The sequence below is a fragment of the Chiloscyllium plagiosum genome, unplaced genomic scaffold (assembly GCF_037043375.1).
Source record: "Chiloscyllium plagiosum isolate Xiang-an unplaced genomic scaffold, Cpla_swu_hap1 HiC_scaffold_44, whole genome shotgun sequence".
Classification (NCBI taxonomy): Eukaryota; Metazoa; Chordata; class Chondrichthyes; order Orectolobiformes; family Hemiscylliidae; genus Chiloscyllium; species Chiloscyllium plagiosum.
In genome coordinates this window covers 17,995,926-18,019,336 of record NW_028270182.1, presented here as the reverse complement: position 1 = coordinate 18,019,336, position 23,411 = coordinate 17,995,926, and the positions used below count along the sequence as shown (strand labels likewise).

Sequence of the window (23,411 nt, the reverse complement as noted above, 5' to 3'; positions counted from 1 at the left end):
TCCTTTTCAATTATCAAATATTTCTGCTGATGAATGTTCAATTTCTTGATGAAATACCCGATCGGTCTTTCTATCCCAACCCCCGCCATTGTCTTCCTGCAAGAGCACAGCACCGACACCGACATGACTCCCCTCGACAGTCACTTTGAATGGTTTTGTATGGCTAACACTGGAGCAGTCTTTATCACAGCTTTCAGGCTGTCAAACGCCTAATAACAGTCCACTGGAACCTTTTGCCTTTCTTTCGCAAATCAGTGAGTGGAGCAGCTACCCTGCTAAAACTTTATGTGAATGTCCAATAAAACCCACTCAACCCTTGGAATCGTAGTCCTGCCCTCTTCATTGTTAGTCTGGGAAAGTCCCCAATTACCTTTGTTTTCACATTAGGTGGAGCCATTTGTCCATGTCCAATAACATAGCACTGGAAGGTGACCTGGTGAGCTCTCTCTTAGCCAGGTTTATCACCAAGCCTGCTTCCCAAAGTCAATCGAATAATTCTGATAACTGTTGGAAATGTTCCTTTCATGTGTGACTATATATCATCAGGTCGTCAATGTATACCATACAATTAGTTAATCTTTGAAATGGAGCTGGCACATTTCTCATACCAAATAGCATGACTTTAAACTGATACAGTTTAAAAGCTGTATTACAAAAGCTGAAATTGTCATCATTCTTTTCAACAAAGGTACTTGCCAGTATCCTCTCAGTACATCCAACTTGGAAATATAAGTTGGTGGTCCCAATTTTTCAATACAGTCTTCCAAATGTGGAAGCATAATTTGTAACTGCAGTGACTTGGCGAAAGTCTACACAAGACCGCTGGGTACCATTTGGCTTTGACACTATGACTATGGGTGAGCTCCGGTCTCTGTAACTCACATTGTTTATGTTGTCTTGGAGCATGCATACAATCTTGTGCCAACTTCACCGGGTTAAGTTGATAAGGATGTTGCTTAATTGGAACAGCATTTCCTATATCTCCATGGTGCATGATCAGATTAGTATTTCCCAGTATTTCCCACATATCTTCCATGCAACAGTAATAACGTTCAGGTCATTCCAAATGTCCTCTGGAAGGTAACTCAATAATTTATCCCAATTTTTGACAACTTCCTCATTGTACAATTTAATTTGAGGAATATCCAATTCAGAATCCTTGGAACTTGGTCCTTCACTCTACATTGGAACCAGGGAACACATTCTCCTTTTATTTTCCTACCCTGTCAAAATACCTTTTGAGCAGATTCACATAACACACACTCTGTGAGATTTCTTTCTATCTGGACTTCTTATCAAATAGTTCATCTCGTGCAATCTTCTTTTGACTTGATAAGGTCCACTAATCCTTGCTTTTAAAGGCTCACCTATCATTGGAAGTAACACTAACACTTTATCCTTGTTATCAAAACTGTGAGTTTTTGATTTCTTGATTGCAACATTCAATGACATCCTTACGCAGTCCAGGCCAGTAAAAATGTTCTTGCGTTATAGCTTGAGTTTTTCTTACCCCCTAAATGATCTCCTCCCGGTAATTCATGTGCTACCTGCAATACCTCCTTTCTATAACCTACTGGTATCAAAACTTATAAGACCATAAGACCCAAAGATGTAGGTGCAGAAATTAGGCCATACAGCTCATTAAGTCCACTCCACCTCTCAATCATGGCTGCTAAGTTTCTCACCCCCATTCCCCCACTTTCTCCCTGTAACCCTGGATCTACTTAATACGCAAGAACCTATCTCTCTCAGTCTTAAATATACTCAATGACCTGGCCTCCATGGCCTTCCATGGCAGTGAATCCCATAGATGCCCCACTCTCTGTCTGAAGAAATGTCTCCTTACCTCCATTCTAAAAGCTCTTCCCTTTATCTAAGGCTGTGCCCTCAGGTCCTAATCCCTCCTACCAATGGAAACATCTTCGCAACATCCTTTCTGTCCAGGCCATTTGTTATTCTGAATGTTTCAATTAGATCCTGCCTCATCCTTCTAAAATCCATTGAGTATAGACCCAGAGTCCTCAAACGTTCCTCATATGTTGAGTGTTTCATTCCTGGGACCATGGTCATGAACCTCCTCTGAAACAACTCCAGGGTCAGCACATCCTTCCTGAGATATGGGGCCCAAAACTGCACACAAACTCCAAATGTAATCTGACCAGAGACTTATAGAGCCTCAGAAATACATCCTTGATTTTATATTCAAAGTAAATGACACCATTACCTTTGCCTTCCTAACTACCACCTCAACCTGCAAGTTTACTGAGCTTACTGAGATTAGATTGCAGTGTGGAAACAGGCCCTTTGGCCCAACAAGTCCACACCAACCCGCCGAAGCGCAATCCACCCAGACCCATTACCCTACATTTACCACTTCACCTAACACTACGGGCAATTTAACATGGCCAATTCACCTAACCTGTACATTTTTTTGGACTGGGGGAGAAAACCGGAGCACCCGGAGGATACCCACGCAGACACGGGAAGAATGTGCAAACTCCACACAGAGAGTCGCCTGAGGCGGGAATTAGCTTGAGAGAATCCTGAATGAGAACTCCCAAGTCTCTTTGCACATTTATATTTCTGAATTTTATCTTCATTTAGAAAATGCCCATGTCTCTATTCTTCCGAGCAAAGTGCATGACCTCACATTTTCTCATGTTGTACTCCATCTGCCACTTCTTTGCCCACTGTCCTAACCTGCCCAAATCTTTCTGCAGCCTCCCCACCTCCTCAATGCTACCTGTCTCTCTACCTATCTTTGTATCATCTGCAAACATACCCAGAATTCCCTCAGTTGAACTTGGTGAACTTCTACCCATTTCTCATCTGCTTGAACACAGTGGAAACTCGATTATCCAAGCGAGATGGGCGGGCATTATTTCGTTCGGATAATCAAGTATTCGGAAAATCGATTAAACGCCTTTCCTCTGAGGCTCAGAATTTTAAAGTCTGCTCTCCATTCAGGAGACTCGCAGCAGCACACAGTGTGCAAGACCCCGCCCCGGCCCCTCCTCCTCATCCAACTCCTCCCCCCAACCCATTCAAACCCCTTTCCCCCCGACCACCCAACCCCGTCCAGCCCCGTCCCCCAACACCATTCAATTCCTCCCCTCCCACCCCCCCAGCCCATCCCCCCCACACCTGTCTTTTTGAGATAAGTCTCCAAATTTCCTTATCAAGACTTAAATTTTAAGAATGTAGCATTCAGAGTTACATTCAGATTTGTCTTCCATGTATGCTTTTTGATACAATTGCTTCCATTTTTCATCTTTCTGTTGTAAATCAGCTAATTTCTCTGAGCTAAAACTATCCCCTTTGTCTTCCACCTGTTTCTGTTTTGGCTCAACCATTTCTTCAAACATAGTCTCCGATAATTCCTCTTCAACTTCCTCATCTGGATTCTTTGATTTCTCCTCCTGATTCAACTGGTGACTTTGTGAGCTCTTTACGCCACAGTCAGAAAAAGTCCCAGGATATGCTTCCTGTAATATGTCAGTTGCCTGATTTTCCACTGGCTTTTCAACCGCAGTGGGCAGCACTGCTACCTGTGATTCAGCTATGTCACGATCAAGGACAGATTGTATTCTGATAGCTGAGGGTTTCTCCAGTGTTCCTATCCCCACTGGTCACTGGACTCTCTAACCTCACTATATACAATGGAGCACTTCTAGGGGCGGGGTTGGGACGGGTGGGGGGCGGTGTTGGATGGGTTTGCGAGGGCAGGGGTGTGAGGGCAGGGATGGGGACGGTTGGGGGGTGGTGTTGGATGGGGTTGGGAGGGTGGGGTTGGGGGCGGGGATGGGGACGTGTGGGTGGTGTTGGCTGGGGTTGGGAGGGTGGGGGATTGGGCGGGTTGGGGATGGGTGGGGTCGGTGTTGGATGGAGTTGTGAGGGAGGGAATGGAGGCGGGCTTGGGGATGGGTGGGAGGTGGTGTTGGATAGGGTTGGGAGGGCGGGGGTCGGGGCAGGGTTGTGGATGGGTGGGGGGCGGTGTTGGATGGGGTTGGGAGGGCGGGGTTGGTCGGGGTTGGGGACGGGTGGGGGGTGTTGGATGGGGTTGGGAGGGTAGGGGTGAGTGGAAGGGTTTGGGGATGGGTGGGGGCGTGGTTTTGGATGGGGTTGGGAGGGTGGGAGTGGGGGTGGGCATGGGGATGGGTGGGGGTGTGTCGGATGGGGTTGTGATTGCGGGGGTGGGGGTGGGTTTGGGGATGAATGGGGGGTTGTTGTTGGATGGGGTTGCGAGGGCGGGGGTGGGGGTGGGGTTGGGGACGGGTGAGGGGTGGTGTTTGATGGGGTTGGGAGGGTGGGGGTGGGGTTGGTGTTGGGGACGGGTGGGGGCTGTTGTATGGGGTTGGGACGGCAGGGTTGGGGTGGGGTTGTGTAGGGGTGGGGGTCGGTGTTGGATGGGTTTCTGATGGCGAGGGTGGGGGCAGGGTTGGGGACGGGTGGGGGCGGTTTGGATGGGTTTGGGAGGACAGGGGTGTGGGGGCGGGGTTGTGGACAGATCGGGGTGGTGTTGGATGGGGTTGGGAGGGCGGGGTGGGGGCGGGGTTGGCGATGAGTGGGGGCAGTGTTGGATGGGGTTGGGAGGACAGGGGTGTGGGGGCAGGGTTGGGGATAGATGGGGGATGGTGTTGGATGGGGTTGGAAGGGTGGGGGTAGGGGCGGGATTGGGGATGGGTGGGGGGTGTTGGATGGGAAGCCGGTCGGGAAGGTAAGTAATTGCTATATAAAGAACTTACCTCGACGCCAACAGTCTTTTCGCAGCAGAGAGCGGCGGGAGGTGAGCGGAAGTTCAGACGGAGCGCAAAGCCGATCGGGAAGGTAAGTGATTGCTATTAGAGTGGGTGTGTTCTAAACCCCAGGTCCTACAGAGTAGGGTCTCCCTCCCTCCCTCCTCCTCTCACCTTAATTAAGAGTCCACAGACTTGCCACAAAAAGAGGGTCTAAGGAAGTTTAGATCGAAGAGTGAGGCTTCAGCTCAGGAATCTTTGACAAGGACGTTGAGTGAAGTGATTACGCCACAGTTGAAGAGGGTGAAGACATGACTGCCCAGCTGGTTCAGTGCGCTACATGCTTGATGTGGGAGGTCAACGACTCTGGTGTGTCTGGCTCGTATATGTGTGGAAAGTGTGTGCACATTCAGCAATTGACCAAGCATATTGCAGCGCTGACGAAAGAACTCGAAGACCTTAGGCTCATCCGAGAGAACGAGATCTTTCTGGACAAGACCTTCAGCGATGTTATTACACCAATCATGCCAGAAGAGAGCAGATGATGAGGAAGGCAGAGAGGAGACAGGTGCAAGAGACCCCGGGAGGAGTACCTGTCAGGAACAAGTTGAAGCTTTTGGAAACAGTAGAGACTGATGACACTGCCAGTTCGCAAGACAGCCAGGTCTGTCAATCAAAAGTTGGCGCAGAGGCAGAGCGGAAGAGTCAGACATCGCACAGAGCCGTGGTAATAGGGGACTCCATCGTGAGAGGAACTGACCGGGGTTTTTGTGGCAGCAGATGGGACTTAAGGATGGTGTGTTGCCTTCCTGGTGCCAGGCTGAAAGACATCGCGGACAGAGTGCAGGAAATCCTCAAGGATGAGGGTGAAGAGCCAGAGGTGGTGGTACATGTCGGCACAAATGATGTCGGGAAGAAGAGGAGGAACATACTACAGCGAGACTTCGGAGAACTAGGAAGAAGGCTGAAAAGCAGAACGTCCAAGGTGGTTATCTCCGGTTTGCTTCCAGTTCCTCGGGCTAGTGTGGCCAGAAACAGGGAGATAATGGACTTGAACGTGTGGTTGGGGAACTGGTGCAGGAAGCAAGGTTTTAAGTTCTTGGATCACTGGGGTATATTTTGTGGGAAGCATAAATTCTACAAGAGAGACGGTTTGCACCTTAATAGGTTAGGGACCAGCATTCTGGCAGGCAGGTTTTCTACTGCAACACCGCTACATTTAAACTAAGTAGCGGGGGGAGGGGACAAACTGGATGTTTAAAAAGGAAATTGAAGGGAAAGTTAGAACAAGGGAAGTCAAGAAAGACAATGTATCAATGAGGCAGAAAACTCGGAAAGGGATCATGCTGTTAGGTTGAGTGAAATAGGGGTTGATGGGAAGGGTGAGAGCAGTAACAAATTAAAAATACTGTACATGAATGCACGAAGCATTAGACATAAGATGGATGAGCTTGAGGCTCTTTTGGAAATTGGCAGACACGATATTGTGGGGATAACTGAGACGTGGCTTCAAGTGGACAGGGCCTGGGAAATGAATATTCAAGGCTACACGTGCTATCGTAAGGACAGACTGACGGGCAGAGGGGGTGGGGTGGCCTTGTTGGTAAGGGAGGATATTCAGTCCCTTGCGCAGGGGGACCTCGAGTCAGGGGATGTAGAGTCAGTGTGGATAGAGCTGCGAAATACTAAGGGTAAAAAGACCCTCTTGGGAGTCATCTACAGGCCCCCAAACAGTAGTCTGGATGTCGGATGTAAGTTGAATCAGGAGCTGAAATTGGCCTGTCGCAAAGATGTTACTACAGTTGTTATGGGGGATTTTAACATGCAGGTAGACTGGGAGAATCAGGATGGTATTGGGCCTCAAGAAAGAGAGTTTGTGGAGTGCCTCAGAGATGGATTCTTAGAGCAGCTGGTGCTGGAGCCGACCAGGGAGAAGGCAATTCTGGATCTGATATTGTGTAACGAACCAGAATTGGTCAGAGACCTCGAAGTGAAGGAGCCATTGGGAAGTAGTGACCATAATACATTAAGCTTCAATCTGCAATTTGAGAGGGAGAGGGTACAGTTGGAAGTGACAGTACTTCTGTTGAATAAAGGGAACTATGGAGCTATGAGGGAGGAGCTGGCCAAAGTTCAATGGTGCAACACCTTAGCAGGGATGACCATGGAGGAACAATGGCGGATATTTCTGTGTATAATGCAGAAGTTGCAGGATCAGTTCATTCCTAAAAGGAAGAAAGATCCCAGGAGGAGGCATGGGCGGCCGTGGCTGACGAGGGAAGTAAAGAAACATATAAAGTTAAAAGAGAAAAAGTATAACATAGCTAAGATAGGTGGGAAAACTGAGGACTGGGAAGCTTTTAAAGAGCAACAGAGGATTACTAAGAAGGAAATACGCAGAGGAAAAATGAGGTACAAAGGGAAACTGGCCAAGAATATAAAGGAGGATAGTAAAAGCTTTTTTAGGTATGTGCAAGGCAAAAAAATGGTTAGGACAAAAATTGGGCCCTTGAAGACAGAAACAGGGGAATATATTACTGGGAACAAAGAAATGGCAGAGGAATTAAATGGGTACTTCAGATCTGTGTTCACTTGGGAAGACACAAACAATCTTCCTGAGGTAACAGTGGCTGAAGGAGCTGAACTTAAGGGAATTTATATTTGCCAGAAATTGGTGATGGAGAGACTGTTAGGTCTGAAGGTTGATAAGTCTCCGGGACCTGATGGTCTGCATCCCAGGGTACTGAAGGAGGTGGCTCGGGAAATCGTGGATGCGTAGGTGATTATTTTCCAGAGTTCGATAGATTCAGGGTCGGTTCCTGAGGATTGGAGGTTGGCTAATGTTATACCACTTTTTAAGAAAGGTGGGAGAGAGAAAGCAGGAAATTATAGACCAGTTAGTCTGACCTCAGTGGTGGGAAAGATGCTGGAGTCTATTATAAAGGATGAAATTACTGCACATCTGGATAGTAGTAACAGGATAGGACAGAGTCAGCATGGATTTATGAAGGGGAAATCATGGTTGACTAATCTTCTTGAATTTTTTGAGGATGTAACTCTGAAGTTGGACAAGGGAGATCCAGTAAATGTAGTGTACCTGGACTTTCAGAAAGCTTTTGATAAAGTCCCACACAGGAGGTTAGTGAGTAAAATTAGGGCGCATGGTATTGGGGACAAAGTACTAGATTGGATTGAAAATTGGTTGGCTAATAGGAAACAAAGGGTAGTGATAAACGGCTCCACTTCGGAATGGCAGGCAGTGACCAGTGGGGTACCGCAGGGATCCGTGCTGGGACCGCAGCTTTTTACAATAAATGTGAATGATATAGAAGATGGTATCAGCAATAACATTAGCAAATTTGCTGATGATACAAAGCTGGGTGGCAGGGTGAAATGTGATGAGGATGTTAGGAGATTACAGGGTGACCTGGACAAGTTAGGTGAGTGGGCAGATGCATGGCAGATGCAGTTTAATGTGGATAAATGTATGGTTATCCACTTTGGTGGCAAGAACAGGAAGGCAGACCACTACTTCAATGGAATCAATTTAGGTAAAGGGGCAGTACAGAGAGATCTGGGTGTTCTTGTACACCAGTCAATGAAGGCAAGCATGCAGGTACAGCAGGTAGTGAAGAAGGCTAATAGCATGCTGGCCTTCATAACAAGAGAAATTGAGTATAGAAGCAAAGAGGTACTTCTGCAGCTGTGCAGGGCCCTGGTGAGACCAAACCTGGAATACTGTGTGCAGTTCTGGTCTCCAAATTTGAGGAAAGACATTCTGGCTATTGAGGGAGTGCAGCGTAGGTTCACGAGGTCAATTCCTGAAATGGCAGGATTACCTTACACTGAAAGACTGAAGCTACTGGGCTTGTATACCCTTGAGTTTAGAAGACTGAGAGGGGATCTGATTGAGACATATAAGATTATGAAAGGATTGGATACTCTGGCAGCAGGAAACATGTTTCCACTGATGGGTGAGTGACGAACCAGAGGACACAGCTTAAAAATACGGGGTAGACCATTTAGGACAGAGCTCAGGAGAAACTTCTTCACCCAGAGAGTGGTGGCTGTGTGGAATGCTCTGCCCCGGAGGGCAGTGGAGGCTAAGTCTCTGGATTCATTTAAGAAAGAGTTGGAGAGAGCTCTCAAAGATAGTGGAATCAAGGGTTATGGAGAGAAGGCAGGAACAGGATATTGATTTGGAATGATCAGCCATGATCATATTGAATGGCGGTGCAGGCTCGAAGGGCTGAATGGCCTACTCCTGCACCTATTGTCTATTCTCTATAGTCTATTGTTGTGAGGGCGTGTGTGTGGGTGGGGTTGTGGATGGGTGGGGGGTGTTGGATGGAGTTGTGAGGGCGTGGGTGGGGTTGGGGAGGGGTGGGGGTCGGTGTTGGATGGGGTTGTGATGGCGGTGTGCGGGTGGGGTTTGGACCCCGGGGCATGGGGTGTTCAATGGGGTTGGGGAGTGGAGGTGGGGGTAGACTGTGGGTGGGGTCCGATGGGTTTGGGGGGTGCAGTCTCGTGCGCAGTGTGCTGCTGCCTCGTCTCCTGAACGGGGAGCGGGCTTAACAGAAAACTCCAAGTCCCAGAGGAAAGGCATTGAATCAATTAACCGAATAATCAATTATCCAAATGAAATCATGCCCGCCCATCTCGTTCGGATAATGAGGTTCCTCTGTACTATGGTTCCTGGGATTGAGTGGGTTTTGTTGGAAGTTTATGCCAGATTTTCCCAGTGTGATTACTTCACTGACTGACTTACTGATAAGCTGTAGAAACTGTCAGTGGATGGTAAACTGTCCAAAGGCATGTCACAGCCTTAGAGCTATGTTAACCACTGGCCCAGTGTTAGCCACACCTAATTCCACAAAACCCCCATTCAAGGTGCCTATCGATGTGAGTGATGTGCTGTGCTCTTACAGGGAGGCGACAAGAACCTATCGGGCATTTTTCCAGAGAATTGATTCAGTATAATCAGAAATATTTCACAATTGAAAAGAAAATTGCAGCAGCAGGTGGGGTGAGAGTGTGGACGTGGGGGGTTGTTGGGAAGGTACATTTTTCTCTTAAATACCTCATGAATAGGCCTAGCGAAGGCTCAACAGGCATGGAGGTGGAAATGGGGATTGCTGGGCTTGTGAACTGATATATTCAGGCAGTGGCTAAACCCGTGACACTACTTGTGTAGTGTCTCCCACCCGCCCTCCTCCTCGAACTAAAAACAAAGACTGTGTGTGGAGGCTCGGTATGGTCAGGCTCCTTTTAGCTTTTTTAAATTTATTCAATCTCTCTTGGTAAGTTAGAGCAAAGGGGATGGAAGTTTGAGCAGTTGTATGATGCTCTTGCAGGATATGGGAGGTGAGGGTCACCACTAGTGTCCCTGCTAAAGTGCACCCAACTCCATCTCCTCACAGACAGCGTTAGGGAACTGGAGCTGGTGCTGGATGAACTTCGGATCATTCGGGAGACTGAGGGGGTGATAGAGAGGAGTTTTATAGAGACAGTCACACATATGTTACAGGATAAAAGTAGCTGTGCGACCATCAGGAGAGGGAAAGGGAATAGGCAGACAGTACGGCCATTCCCCTCAACAATAAGTATACCGCTTTGGATACTGCTGGGGGGAACTGACCTACCAGGGAAAACGGCAAGGTTTCTGACACTGAGCCTGGCTCTGTGGCTCAGAAGGGAATTTGGGAGAATAGGAGAGCAATTGTGATAGGAGATTCAATCGTGACAGGAGATTCTGTGGTCGGGAATGAGACTCCCGGATGTTGTGTTGCCCCTTGGGTGTCAGGGTGAAGGATGTCTTGGATTGAGTTTATAGGATTCTTAAGAGGGAGGGAGACTAGCCAGAAGTTGTGGCACACATCGATATCACTGACAAGGGGTAGGGAAAGGTAGGAGGACCTGAAAAGAGAGTATAGGGAATTAGGTTGGAAGCTAGAAGGCAGGATGAGCAGAGTCGGAATCTCAGGCTTGCTACCAGCTAGTGAGGCTAGGAATAGAGAGTGAGTGCAAATGAACACAAGGTTGCAGAGCTGGTGTAGGAGGGAGGGCTTCAGATATGTGGATTATTGGGATACTTTCTGGGGAAGGTGAGACCTGTATAAGAAGGATGGATTGCACCTGAACTGGAGGGGAACCAATATCCTGGGTGGAAGGTTTGCGAGAGCTCTTTGGGAGGGTTTAAACTAGATTTGCAGGGGGGTGGGAACCAAAGCTACAGATCAGGTAGTAGTGAACAGCCATACGGTGTGCAGAGAGTCTGTGAGGAGGGATAGGCACAGTCAGTGTGATAGATTGAAGTGTGTCTATTTTAATGCAAGAAGGATTAGAGATAAGGGGGAACAATCTCAGAGCATAGATCAATCCTTGGAACTATAATGTTGCGGCCATTAGGGAGACTTGGATATCACAGGGGTAGCAACGGGTGTTGGATGTTCCAGGGTTTAGATGTTTGAAAAGGAATAGTGGGGGGGATGTAAAAGAGGCAGAGGAATGGCATTGCTAATCAGGGATAGTATCACGGCTGCAGAAAGGGAGGTCACAGAGGAGGATTTGTCTGCAAAGTCAGTCTGGGTTGGGAGTCAGAAACAGGAAAGGAGCAGTCACTCTATTGGGAGTTTTATATAGACACCCCAGTAGCAACAGAGACATGGAGGAGTAAATTGGGAGGCAGATTTTGGAAAGGTGCAGTAATAAAAGGGCTGTTGCGATGGGTGACTCTAACTTCCCTAATATTGATTGGAACCTCCCTCGCACAAAAGGTTTGGACGGGTCAGTTTTTGTCAGGTGTCTCCAGGAAAGCTTTCTGACTCAATACATAGATAGGCCAACTGGAGGGGAGGCCATATTGGATTTGGTGCTTGGCAATGAACCAGGTCAGGTGTCAGATCTCTCGGTGGGAGAACATTTCAGTGATAGTGATCACAACTCCGTGACCTTTACTATAGTCATGGAAAAAGCTAGGAGCAGACGGTGTGGGAAAGATTTTAATTGGGGGAGAGAGGAATACAATGCTATTAGGCAGGAACGGAGGTGCTTAAGTTGGGAACAGATGTTCTCAGGGAAATGAACGACATAGGAAGCACTTGCTGATAGTGCTGGACAGGTTTGTCCCACTGAGCCAAGGAATGGATGGTAGGTTGAAATAACGTGACATGGATATGAAATATCTAGTCAAGAGGGAAAAGGAAACCTACTTAAGGTTGAGGAAGCAAGGATCAGACAGGGCATTCGAGGGTTACAATGTAGCCAGGAAGGAACTGAAGAATGGACTTAGGAGAGCTAGAAGGGGGCATGAAAAAGCTGACCAGGTCAGATTAACTTGAGGCATTCTAAACTTAGTTGAGGAACAAGAACATAGCTAGAGTGAGGGTAGGGTCAATTGGGGATAGTGGAGGGAACTTGCACCTGGAGTTGGAGGAGTTAGGGGAGGTCCTTTATGAATACTTTGCTTCAGTATTCACAACTGAGAGGGACCTTGACATTTCTGAGGACAGCGTGAAACAGATTGATGTGCCCGAACAGGTTGATGTTAAAAAAGGAGGATGTGCTGAAAATGTTGAAAATCAGAAGGATAGATAAATCTCCTGGGCCAGACAGGATACAACCTATGTTACTACAGGAAGTGAGGGAAGAGATTGCTGAACCTTTGGCAATGATCTTTGCATCCTCACTGTCTATTGGAGTAGTGCCTGATGATTGGAGGGTGGCAAATGTTATTCCCTTGTTCAAGAAAGGGAATCAGAATAATCCTTGGAATTCCAGACCAGTCAGTCTCATGTCTGTGGTGGGCAAAATATTGGAGAGGATTCTGAGAGACAGGATTTACGATTTCTTGGAAAACCATAGTTTGATTAGAGATAGTCAGCATGGCTTTGTGAGGGGCAGGTTATGCCTCAGAAACCTTATTGAATTATTTGAGGATGTGATAAAACACGTTGAGGAAGATAGAGCAGTGGGTGCGATGCACATGGATAGAAGCAAGTTGTTTGATAAGATTCCCCAGGGTAAACTCATTCAAAATGTGGGGCATGGGATAAGGGGAATATGTCTTTCTGATTATGTAATTGGATGCCCCATAGAAGACAGAGGGTGGTGGTAAATAGAAAGTATTCAACCTGGAGCTCAGTGACCAGTGGTGTTCCACAGGGATCAGTTCTGGGACCTCTGCTCTTTCTGATTTTCATAATTGACTTGGATGAGGAAGTGGAAGGGTGAGTTAGTAAGTTTGCTGATGACAGGAAGGTTGGTGGAGTTGTGGATAGTGTGGAGGGCTGTTGCAGGTTGTAACGGGACATTGACAGGATGCAGAGCTAGGTTGATAAGTGGCAGGTGGAGTTCAACCTGGACAAGTGTGAAGTGATTCAGTTTGGAAGGTTGAATTGGAATACAGAATACAGGGTTAAAGGCAGGATTCTTGTCAGTGTGGAGGGACAGAGGGATCTTGGATTCCATTCCCATTGATTCCTCGAGGTTGCAACCAAAGTTGTTAGGGTTGTTAAGAAGGTGTGTAGTGTGTTGGCTGTCATTAGCAGGGGGATTGAGTTTCAGAGCCACACGGTTATGCCTCCGCTCTATAGAGTTGGGGAGGGGTGTGCCAGTGCACCCCAGGGCCAGAGTTTGCAATTAATATAAATGAGCTGTTTGGAAGGGTTGTGTCTTTAAAATTATACCCCTGCATGAGATTGTGTTCATAAGTACGAGTTTTCTTAAGTCAGACATATGTAAACTGGGAGCCCTTCCACAATACAGTCTCTTTATCGCACCAATTACAAGATTGCAGGATGAAGTTTAATTCATGAAATATTTGTTATATATCAAAATTTGAACACCTTCACAATGAAATTTAAGGAAAATACAATCCCACTCCTTAACTCATTTCTGAACTTACTCTGGGTCCCTGCATAAATAAATGGGTTTATACAGGAACTTAAAATCTGAAGCATATACCCGCTTTCTTCCAGGTTGAAATTGGATTCAATGTAATTGGAACCTGAGAAATAACTCACGTTAGCAATTCGGACGTAGAGAAATGTTAATAGAAACAGCAGCCATAACAGGATGAAACTGCCTGAGATACAGAACAGCAGGATGATGGACTTTCTCCGGTTCCTTACCTCCGTGTCATTCTGATTTTCTGTCTGTTTGCCGACTTGGAGTCTTTTGCGAGTTTGAATGGCCTTTAGAATTTGTCTGACAGTCACAGCATTGAGCAGTAAGATCAAAACGAATGGGAGACAAGGGGTTGAAACGCGATGAATCCAATCAAATGCAGCCCATGCAGCCGATGTATAAAATATAGACTTAATTTTGCAATACCATGGTACATTACCGATTGTATACAATGGTTCATAAATGAAATACCAGAATGTATTTTTGATACAGCTCATGCCACAAACTGCCCCTATAACCACAGCTGCTACTTTCTCTGTGCAATATCTTGTCTTCAATTTTGGGCAAGAAATGGCTACAAAACGATCAATAGTGAATATGACAGTTGCCCAGACAGAACAATCCCTGCTTCCAGACATTAGCACAAAATTGACACTACAAACAGGGGTGACATACAGGACACTGAACGGAAAGTAAATGCCAACAATACGGTTCAATATTACAGCTGTAATAATGACCAGCAGGTCTGTCAGTGCCATGGATACGAGGTAGTAAGTGATGCATCTGGAGAGTCCGCACCTTCCTCTGGATAGGATCACAATCACTGTCAAGTTAGCTGCAATATGAAAAAGAGACACAATCCAGAGGATTAAGAAAATGAATAGTGAGAAAGACAGTATGAGCAGAACCATAAGACTTGACTCCTCAAGGAGAGTTTTACAGAAATTAATTCCCTCATATATAAAAAGTAATTATTTTGCTTAAAGCAATCAACCAGACAAACATAGGACAGAGTACGGATATCAGAATGTAAACTAATATGTTATTCATATTAAATGTGAAGATTATTCACTCGAAAGGAAAAACATTATAGGATTTAGGTAAGAACATTACATTAAATTAGAAGCTAAAATGTAATATTCAGCATTTAGAATCTAAGGTTGAGAGCAGGAACAATTCAGAGCATTGCCTCAGTATGATCTCAGCAATGTTCACTGAACAACCAACAGTCACAGGTCATTTTGAAGATCAAGCTGACACTGAACGAGAATGGAGTTGGATATTGAGAATGGTACGGAGAGAGAAGAAGAAACATATGAATGGAGTGATCAGACACATGGTATTTTCAACACATGTCGGCACCTTTTTAAAGACAATTTGTTGCAAAATAACATTATTTTGCTGTAGTCAATTGTTACATTCAGCTGAGAAATTTTAACCCCCTCAATATTGTGACTTCATATGTAACGTTAGGGACAGCGAGAAATAGTAATAATCGCGTTGAGATACAGCTACCCCTTGAGTACAGCAAACCAATGCAATCATTAAATACAATACCTTTCCAATCCAATCCAGTATGTAAACCTGTCACAAAAGGTGGGAGGTTCAGAGAAGTGCTGGGGGACAATTTTATTTCACTCAGACGGCAGTGAGGTCTGGAATGTACTGCCTGGGAGTGTCGTCGAGATGGGAAACTCACACCATTCAAACAAAGGATGTGGATGAACACTTGAGATGGCATAATGTTCAAGGCTATGGGTTTGAAAGTGGGACTAGTGTCGATTTAGAGTAACTGTTGTTGGTGTTGACTGGATGGGCCTATTCTACCCAATATGGCTCTATGTTCTATGGTTACACTCCTGCAATCCAGTTGATAAAATTGGATACCAGAAGTTAATATTCACTCCATTTTCACTTAACATTTCAGAGTGAAGCATTACATGGGATACCTCCGAACTCTACTCCATGCCAGTGTTATCATGTTTCCCTTCATAATTATTTTTAATCGCACGTTGGGATAGATTCTGAGATACCTGCAGGGGAGCTAGGACTTGAACTTCTGATCCAGAGGTTGGGACACTGTATAAGACAGTCCTTTGCTGTAATGATGAGGGTGGCACACCAACCCACAACAATAGGGCACAAGTTGTCGATGCCCTTCACTGCACGACAGGAACAGAAGGTGCAATTATTTTTGTACCATCAGTTCATGGAAGTTATGATACCCCTCAGGCACAGATGGGACTCCAACCCAAACCTCCAGGCACAGTGATAGAGGTCTGACAATGCCGTCACAAGACCCTTTTTGGGTTAGATTTCTGGATGTTATGCACTTCAGAGATGACCCACTCCCAAAGCTCTCCTCAAGTATATAGTTAACTTTATTTTATGAAACCAACGCATTCGTATGAGAAATCTATATTGCACCATTTTTTTTGTATTCATTCATGGAATGTAGTCATCTACATTGGCTGGGCCAGCATTTATTGTCCTAGTTACCCTGAGAATTGTTCTGAGAGTTTCCCTTCACTGCTGGTCAGGGTGTCTTCATCTAACTGGATTCCGACCGTTGGGAGCTGTGCAAGATCAGCTTTTCCCCACAATCTCTATACTTTTAAGACACTATTTGAAAACACAGTTCCCAACTGACCACATTTGTTTTGCCATCATGGTGGTTGGCAGTGTATTGGATAACTTGCTGGTCTCATTATTGTTAAGAATCAGACCAGACCCCCTCAAAATATTTATAAACTCTAATGTTTTCTTATTTTAAAGATAGATGAGAAGTGCTGTGTTCTAGACATAATGCAAATGATCAAATTATTTGACATTAAGTCAAACACAATCTATTTAAACACTGAAGTTAAAATACAAATTAAAGAAAGAGGAATTTAGAATAACTTAACACTATTGGAAAACTTAATTGAATAATAGAGGCAGTAGCTATTACTAATTAATTGTTCAAATACAGTCGTATTCCATAAACACACTCCTTGGCAAAAAGGCTATTTCAGACACAGACTCTGACATGCACTTCTCCAATCCAGGAGGAAAGTAGCATCAAGAGAAGGTTCAGAGAGAGTAGCAGCGAGGAGACATTTCCTGAAAGTATAAACTCTTTTTAGACCCCAATGGCTACTGCTGCTAAAAGCTAAGAAAAACTCAAAAGCCTGGTCTTTCAGAGCTGGTCACACTCATTCAGACTGTTTCCAAGGCTTAACATGTTGTTTATTTCAACCATCTTCAATAGGCAGGTCTGTACCTCTGCCTTACAACCACTTGTCAGAAAAACACCAGGGCAACATCACCTCTTAAACTAACAGCATCATCTCACTACATTACTGGTGAAACAAATCCACAACGTTCTCTTGTAGCTGCTGGCTATCATTCACTCACATTGGTGGCTCAAAACATGGAATAATATCTGCAGTCACATGATCAAGAATCATAAAGGGGACGTTTGACGGGAAGTTTTGACACATTAAGTCCAAATATTGCAAACTTTACACAGCAGATCTATGATTCACTGATAGAAATGCTCCATTAGGAGAAACTTTAAAGGGATTGTTGTTAAAGGGGGCAAGTAATTATGCATGAGTCAATAAAATATTCAGTTAAAATAGAGAGATGATGATAAAGAGCCAAAGCAATGATGTGGTAGAAAGACAGAATTGTTGCTAAGGAGATATATTAATATGTTTAAAACAACTATCTTTCCAGGAAACACATTAGATCTCTGAAAGGGAAGAAGTTACACAAAACAGACAGGTGATCACAGCAAATCAAAATGGCGTTCAAAATATATTAACAATTCCAGTCCAGTACCTGGCACCCCGATAGCTGCAAGGATGGGATAATAAATGGCAAAGAGCAGGCCTCTTGGCGCACCATGCATTTCGGTAAGATTCACTACTCCACATGAAGTGGGTGAGACATTTATACCTGACGTGAAGCTCTCAGGAGCAATTAGGTGTTTTGATTTGGAAATTAATTGCAAAATTGCAACAACAAAAAATAAGCTGTTTTGAAATGTTTTTGACATGATTTCTTATGCACAAAGGAAGGTCCTAGGGGAGTACTGAGGAACAAAGGGAGCTTGGTTAGCACAGGTAGACAGGATGGTTCAGAAGGTACAAAGAATATTAGTCTTCATTTGTCCGGAAATAGAATATAGAATACCGAATTGGGCAGCCGTTCACCATGTTGTATTACCGGTGGACTTGAGAAAGGATTTGTTTCTGGGAACAGTTGATTTACCAGTAGGAGGAGTAAGGAAAGCTCAAGCCAAAGTACAATAATATTTTTTTTAGCCTGGACTGCATTAGGATGCGGTTGAATTTTGCAGGTTACATCATTTGTGTCAGGTAGTTGGAAAACCTCAGGCAGTGATAAAACCAACACCTTCAATACTCATTCCTGCATTTTAGAAACCTTTTTATAAGAGTCTTAATTGATTGCAGAGAACCCCAATCTAAAACAAAAAAGTGGGAATCAGTATTTGTTGACTATAATGGAAGTGTCCACTGCATTTCCAGAGGCCATTCCATTATGTAGTATCCTGCCTAAAAGGATTGTAGAAGAGTTACTCAAATCTTTTACAGGAAATGCATTACCCACAAAGTTACAATCAGATCAAGTATCAAATTTTACATTACAATTATTCAAGGAAGTTATGGATAGCTTAGGAATAATACAATTCAAATCTAGAATCAAAGGGAGCATGAGAACGATTTTTCCCGCCTCAGGTGACTGACTGTGTGGAGTTTGCACGTTCTCCCCGTGTCGGCGTGGGTTTCCTCCCAGTGCTCCGGTTTCTTCCCACAGTCCAAAGATGTGCAGGTCAGGTAAATTGGCCATGTTAAATTGCCCATAGTGTTCGGTAAGGGGTATGGGTGGGTTGCGCTTCGGCGGGGCGGTGGGGACTTGTTGGGCCGAAGGGCCTGTTTCCACACTGTAATGTAATCTAAAATCTAATCTAAACTATGGTATTGAAATTTAATGACCATATTCAGCACTTAAAGTCAAACCTATCTATCTAGATGATTGATATAAAGGAGTTTCATTTGTATGTGTTGCAATTAGGGATGCACCAAATGAATCAATCAAATTCAGTGCATATGAGTTTGGTTTGGGGCTTAAGGGTGAGAGAACACTAAAATTAATTAAGGGGAAGTTGGTCGATCAGAGCTCAGAGACCACACATTTGGATTATGTGTCAAATTTTAAGGAAAGATTAAATAGAGCGAGTAAGTCAGTTTGATAGCATTTGAAAGTAACACCGCAAGTAACAAAATAGAAAACATATTAGAAATCAATAACCCACAAGTTTGCTCATGGAGATAAAGTGTTAGTTCAGTGATAGGTGAAGCTTGAAAAGCAAGGTTTAGTGGACCTTATCAAGTCGAAAGGAAATTGAGTGAGCTGAATTACTTGTTAAGAATGACAGATGGACAGAAGTCTCACAGAGAGGATGATTTGAAATTGCTCATAAGGTGTTAGATGGGGAAGGAAAGCAGGAGAAGATTGTGTTCCTGGTTCCAACACAGAGTGAAAAAGTAGGTTCAGAGGATTCTGAATTGGACTTTCCTCCAATTAAATTGGACAATGAGCAAGTTCTCAAAAATTGGAATAAATTATTGAGTAACATTCCAGTGGAAAAGCCAAATAACCTGGAAACGTTATTAGAATCATGGAGGGAGATGTATTGGAAATACTGGGAAGTACTAACCTGACAATGCATGATGTTGATACAGGATATGCTGTTCCAATTAAGCAACATCCTCATAGGCTTAATCCTTTAAAGTTGGCACAGGTTCAGAAACAGATTGTATGCTTCCTCAAAGCCAATGTAATCAAAATTTCTTTACTCAGAGAGTAATAAGGGTATGGAATGCTTTGCCTACATCGGTAGCAGATTCACCAAGTTTAAGTGCATTTAGGTCGTCATTGGACAGGCAAATGGACGTCCATGGAATGATGTAGGTGGGATGGGCTTCAGATTAGTATGACAGGGTGGCACAACATCGAGGGTCGAAGGGCCTGTACTGCTCTGTCATGTTGTATGTTCCATGAATTTCAATGACCCATCGTAATAGTGGCAACACCAGATGGTATCTGATGATTATGTGTTCCTATCACAAAGTCAATGCAGTTTGTTATGGACCAGGCCAGACCCCCTCAATTATTTTTTTTTAGATTACATTACATTACAGTGTGGAAACAGGCCCTTCGGCCCAACAAGTCCACACCGCCCCGCCGAAGCGCAACCCGCCCATATCCCTACATGTATCCCTTACCTAACACTACGGCAATTTAGCATGGCCAATTCACCTGACCTGCACATCTTTGGACTGTGGGAGGAAACCGGAGCACCCGTAGAAAACCCACGCAGACACGGGGAGAATGTGCAAACTCCACACAATCAGTCGCCCGAGGCGGGAATTGAACCCGGGTCTCTGGCGCTGTGAGGCAGCAGTGCTAACCACTGTGCCACCGTGCCGCCTATTTGAAGAAGGTAGCCCAAACTCTAACTTTTTCTCATTGTAAAGGCAGATGTGAAGTGGGTGTTCCAGAAGAGATACGTCTGCTCAAACCACTTGGCTCTATGCAAAACAGCATTTACATTAACATTCCAGTTGAAACACAAACAAAAGAACATGGTATTTAGAATAACTTAACTATAACTGACCCGATAGAGCAACTTAACAAAGGAGCTGTTCCAATCCAGTAACATCCCATAAACACACCACTTGGCAAAAAGGTAAATTCAAACACAGGTACTTACAAACAGGAGGGAGCAGCATGCACAGAGATTTCAGGGAGAAAAGCAGTCAGGAATCATTTTCAGAAGCTTTTGCCTTCCTGGACTCCAGCATCTTGTGACTGCTGCAGCTCAATTAAACCTGAACTGGCAGAACTGGCCATTCCTCTGCTGTTGTTAAACTAGGCTTTTCCTAGACTCCTCAGCACCTCTGTCTTTACGACCTCTTTAAAAAACAATCCCAAGAACAAAATAACCATTTTTAAAGTGGCAGCATCATCATACCACCCCCATAAATAAAAACTAGCAATATCAAATGATGGCTTCACTTTAAACCCCTTAATCTTACTCTGTTAGCACAATACATAGACAGTGCATTGGCAATAACCATGTAAACATTCTCTACTATATTGTATTTTTGGTCATTTATCCCTGCCACTGAAGACCTCCAATTTTTTCATCCCTGTCTTGCAATTCGTTGGCAATTATGTTTTCTCGCCCACATGTATAATTTTCACATTGAATGGTTGCTGGGAGGAATGTGGCTCAGTGGTTAGCACTGCTGCCTCACAGCACTGGGAACCTGGGCTCAATTCCCACATTGGGTAGCTGTCCCATGTGGAGTTTGTACATTCTCCCCGTGTCTGTGTGGGTTTCTTCCCACAATCCAAAGATGTGCAGTTATGGTGAATTGGCCATGCTAAATTGCGTATATTGGTAAGTACATTACTCAGGTGTAAATATAGGGGAATGGGTCTGGGTGTGTTACGCTTTGGAGGTCAGTGTGGACTTGTTGGGTTGAAGGGCCTGTTTCCATTCTGTAGGAAATCTATCCTAATAATAAATTCCACCTAAATAGCCTGGAAATTTTGCCCTTAAATTTCTCCACAAACCTCAATGGGTTATGAGCAGTGTATATGATTGTCTCAGACACATTACTGGCAACATAAATGTTGTCATGCCAACACCAAGCTCAAGATTTCCTTCTCAATTATCAAATATTTCTGCTGATGAATGATCAATTTCTTGAAGAAATACGCAATAGGTCTTTCTATCCCCCCCTCCCCCCGCCATTGTCTTCCTGCAAGAGCACAGCACCGACACCCACATGACTCCCCTGAACAGTCACTTTGAATGGTTTTGTATGGCTAACACTGGAACAGTCTTTATCACCGATTTCAGGCTGTCAAATGCCTAATAACAGTCCACTGGAACCTTTTGCCTTTCTTTAACAAATCAGTGTGTGGAGCAGCTACCCTGCTAAAACTTTATATGAATGTCCAATAAAACCCACTCAACCCTTGGAATCGTAGACCTGCCCTCTTCATTGTTGTTCTGGGAAAGTCCCCAATTACCTTTGTTTTCACATTGGGTGGAGCCATTTGTCCATGTCCAATAACATACCCCTGGAAGGTGACCTGGTGAGCTCACTCTTAGGCAGGTTTATCACCTAGCCTGCTTCCCAAAGTCAATCGAATAATTCTGATAAATGTTGGAAATGTTCCTTTCATGGGTGATAAAATATCATCAGGTCGTCAATGTATACCACACAATTAGTTAATCTTTGAAATGTGGCTGGCACATTTTTCATACCAAATAGCATGACTTTAAACTGATACAGTCCATTCAGCATTACAAAAGCTGAAATTGTCTTCATTCTTTTCAACAAAGGTACTTGCCAGTATCCTCTCAGTACATCCAACTTGGAAATATAAGTTGGTGGTCCCAATTTTTCAATAGAGTCTTCCAAATGTGGAATCAGATGTGAATCATACTTTGTAACTGCAGTGACTTGGCGAAAGTCTACATAAGACCACTGGGTACCATCTGGCTTTGGCACTGTGACTGTGGGTGAGCTCCAGTCTCTGTAACTCACATTGTTTATGTTGTCTTGGAGCATGCATTCAATCTTGTGTCAACTTTACCGGGTTAAGTTGATAAGGATGTTGCTTAATTGGAACAGCATTTCCTATATTTCCATGATGCATGATCAGATTAGTATTTCCCAGTATTTCCCACATATCCTCGATGCAACAGTAATAATGTTCAGGTCATTCCAAATGTCCTCTGGAAGGTAACTCAATAATTTATCCCAATTTGTGACAACTTCCTCATTGTACAATTTAATTTGAGGAATGTCCAATTCAGAATCCTTGGAACTTGGTCCTTCACTCCACATGGAACCAGGGAATACGTTCTCCTTTTATTTTCCTGCCCTGTCAAAATACCTTTTGAGCAGATTCACATAACACACTCTCTGTGAGATTTCTTTCTATCTGGACTTCTTATCAAATAGTTCATCTCGTGCAATCTTCTTTTGACTTGATAAGGTCCACTAAACCTTGCTTTTAAAGGCTTACCTATCATTGGAAGTAACACTAACACTTTATCCTTGTTATCAAAACTGTGAGTTTTTGATTTCTTGATTGCAACATTCAATGACATCCTTACGCAGTCCTACCAGTAAAAATGTTCTTGTGTTATAGCTTGAATTTTTCATACCCCCTAAATGATCTCCTCCCGGTAATTCATTTGCTACCCGCAATACCTCCTTTCTATAACCTACTGGCATCACAACTTATAAGACCATAAGACCCAAAGATGTAGGTGCAGAAATTAGGCCATCCAACTCATTAAGTCCACTCTACCTCTCAATCATGGCTGCTAAGTTTCTCACCCCCATTCCCCCGCTTTCTCCCTGTAACCCTGGATCCACTTAATACGCAAGAACCTATCTCTCTCAGTCTTAAATATACTCAATGACCTGGCCTCCACGGCCTTCCATGGCAGTGAATCCCATAGATGTCCCACTCTCTGGCTGAAGTAATGTCTCCTTACCTCCATTCTAAAAGCTCTTCCCTTTATCTAAGGCTGTGCCCTCGGGTCCTATTCCCTCCTACCAATGGAAACATCTTCCCAACATCCTCTCTGTCCAGGCAATTTGTTATTCTGAATGTTTCAATTAGATCCTCCCTCATCCTTCTAAAATCCATTGAGTATAGTCCCAG

At 44.4% G+C, this 23,411-nt stretch overlaps 2 protein-coding genes across 2 annotated transcripts in view; one reads left to right on the top strand and one right to left on the bottom strand.

Annotated features, from left to right (window-relative positions):
• Positions 1-23,411, top strand: part of LOC122544413 (uncharacterized) — a 267,938-nt gene that overhangs the window by 133,392 nt on the left and 111,135 nt on the right. The window lies entirely within an intron of this gene.
• Positions 13,568-17,538, bottom strand: LOC148137340 (putative G protein-coupled receptor 139). Its single transcript, XM_087982829.1, has 2 exons — positions 17,469-17,538; positions 13,568-14,478 (listed from the first exon to the last, which is right to left on the bottom strand). The coding sequence occupies exons 1-2, from the start codon at positions 17,536-17,538 to the stop codon at positions 13,568-13,570; spliced, it is 981 nt and encodes a 326-aa protein (XP_087838955.1).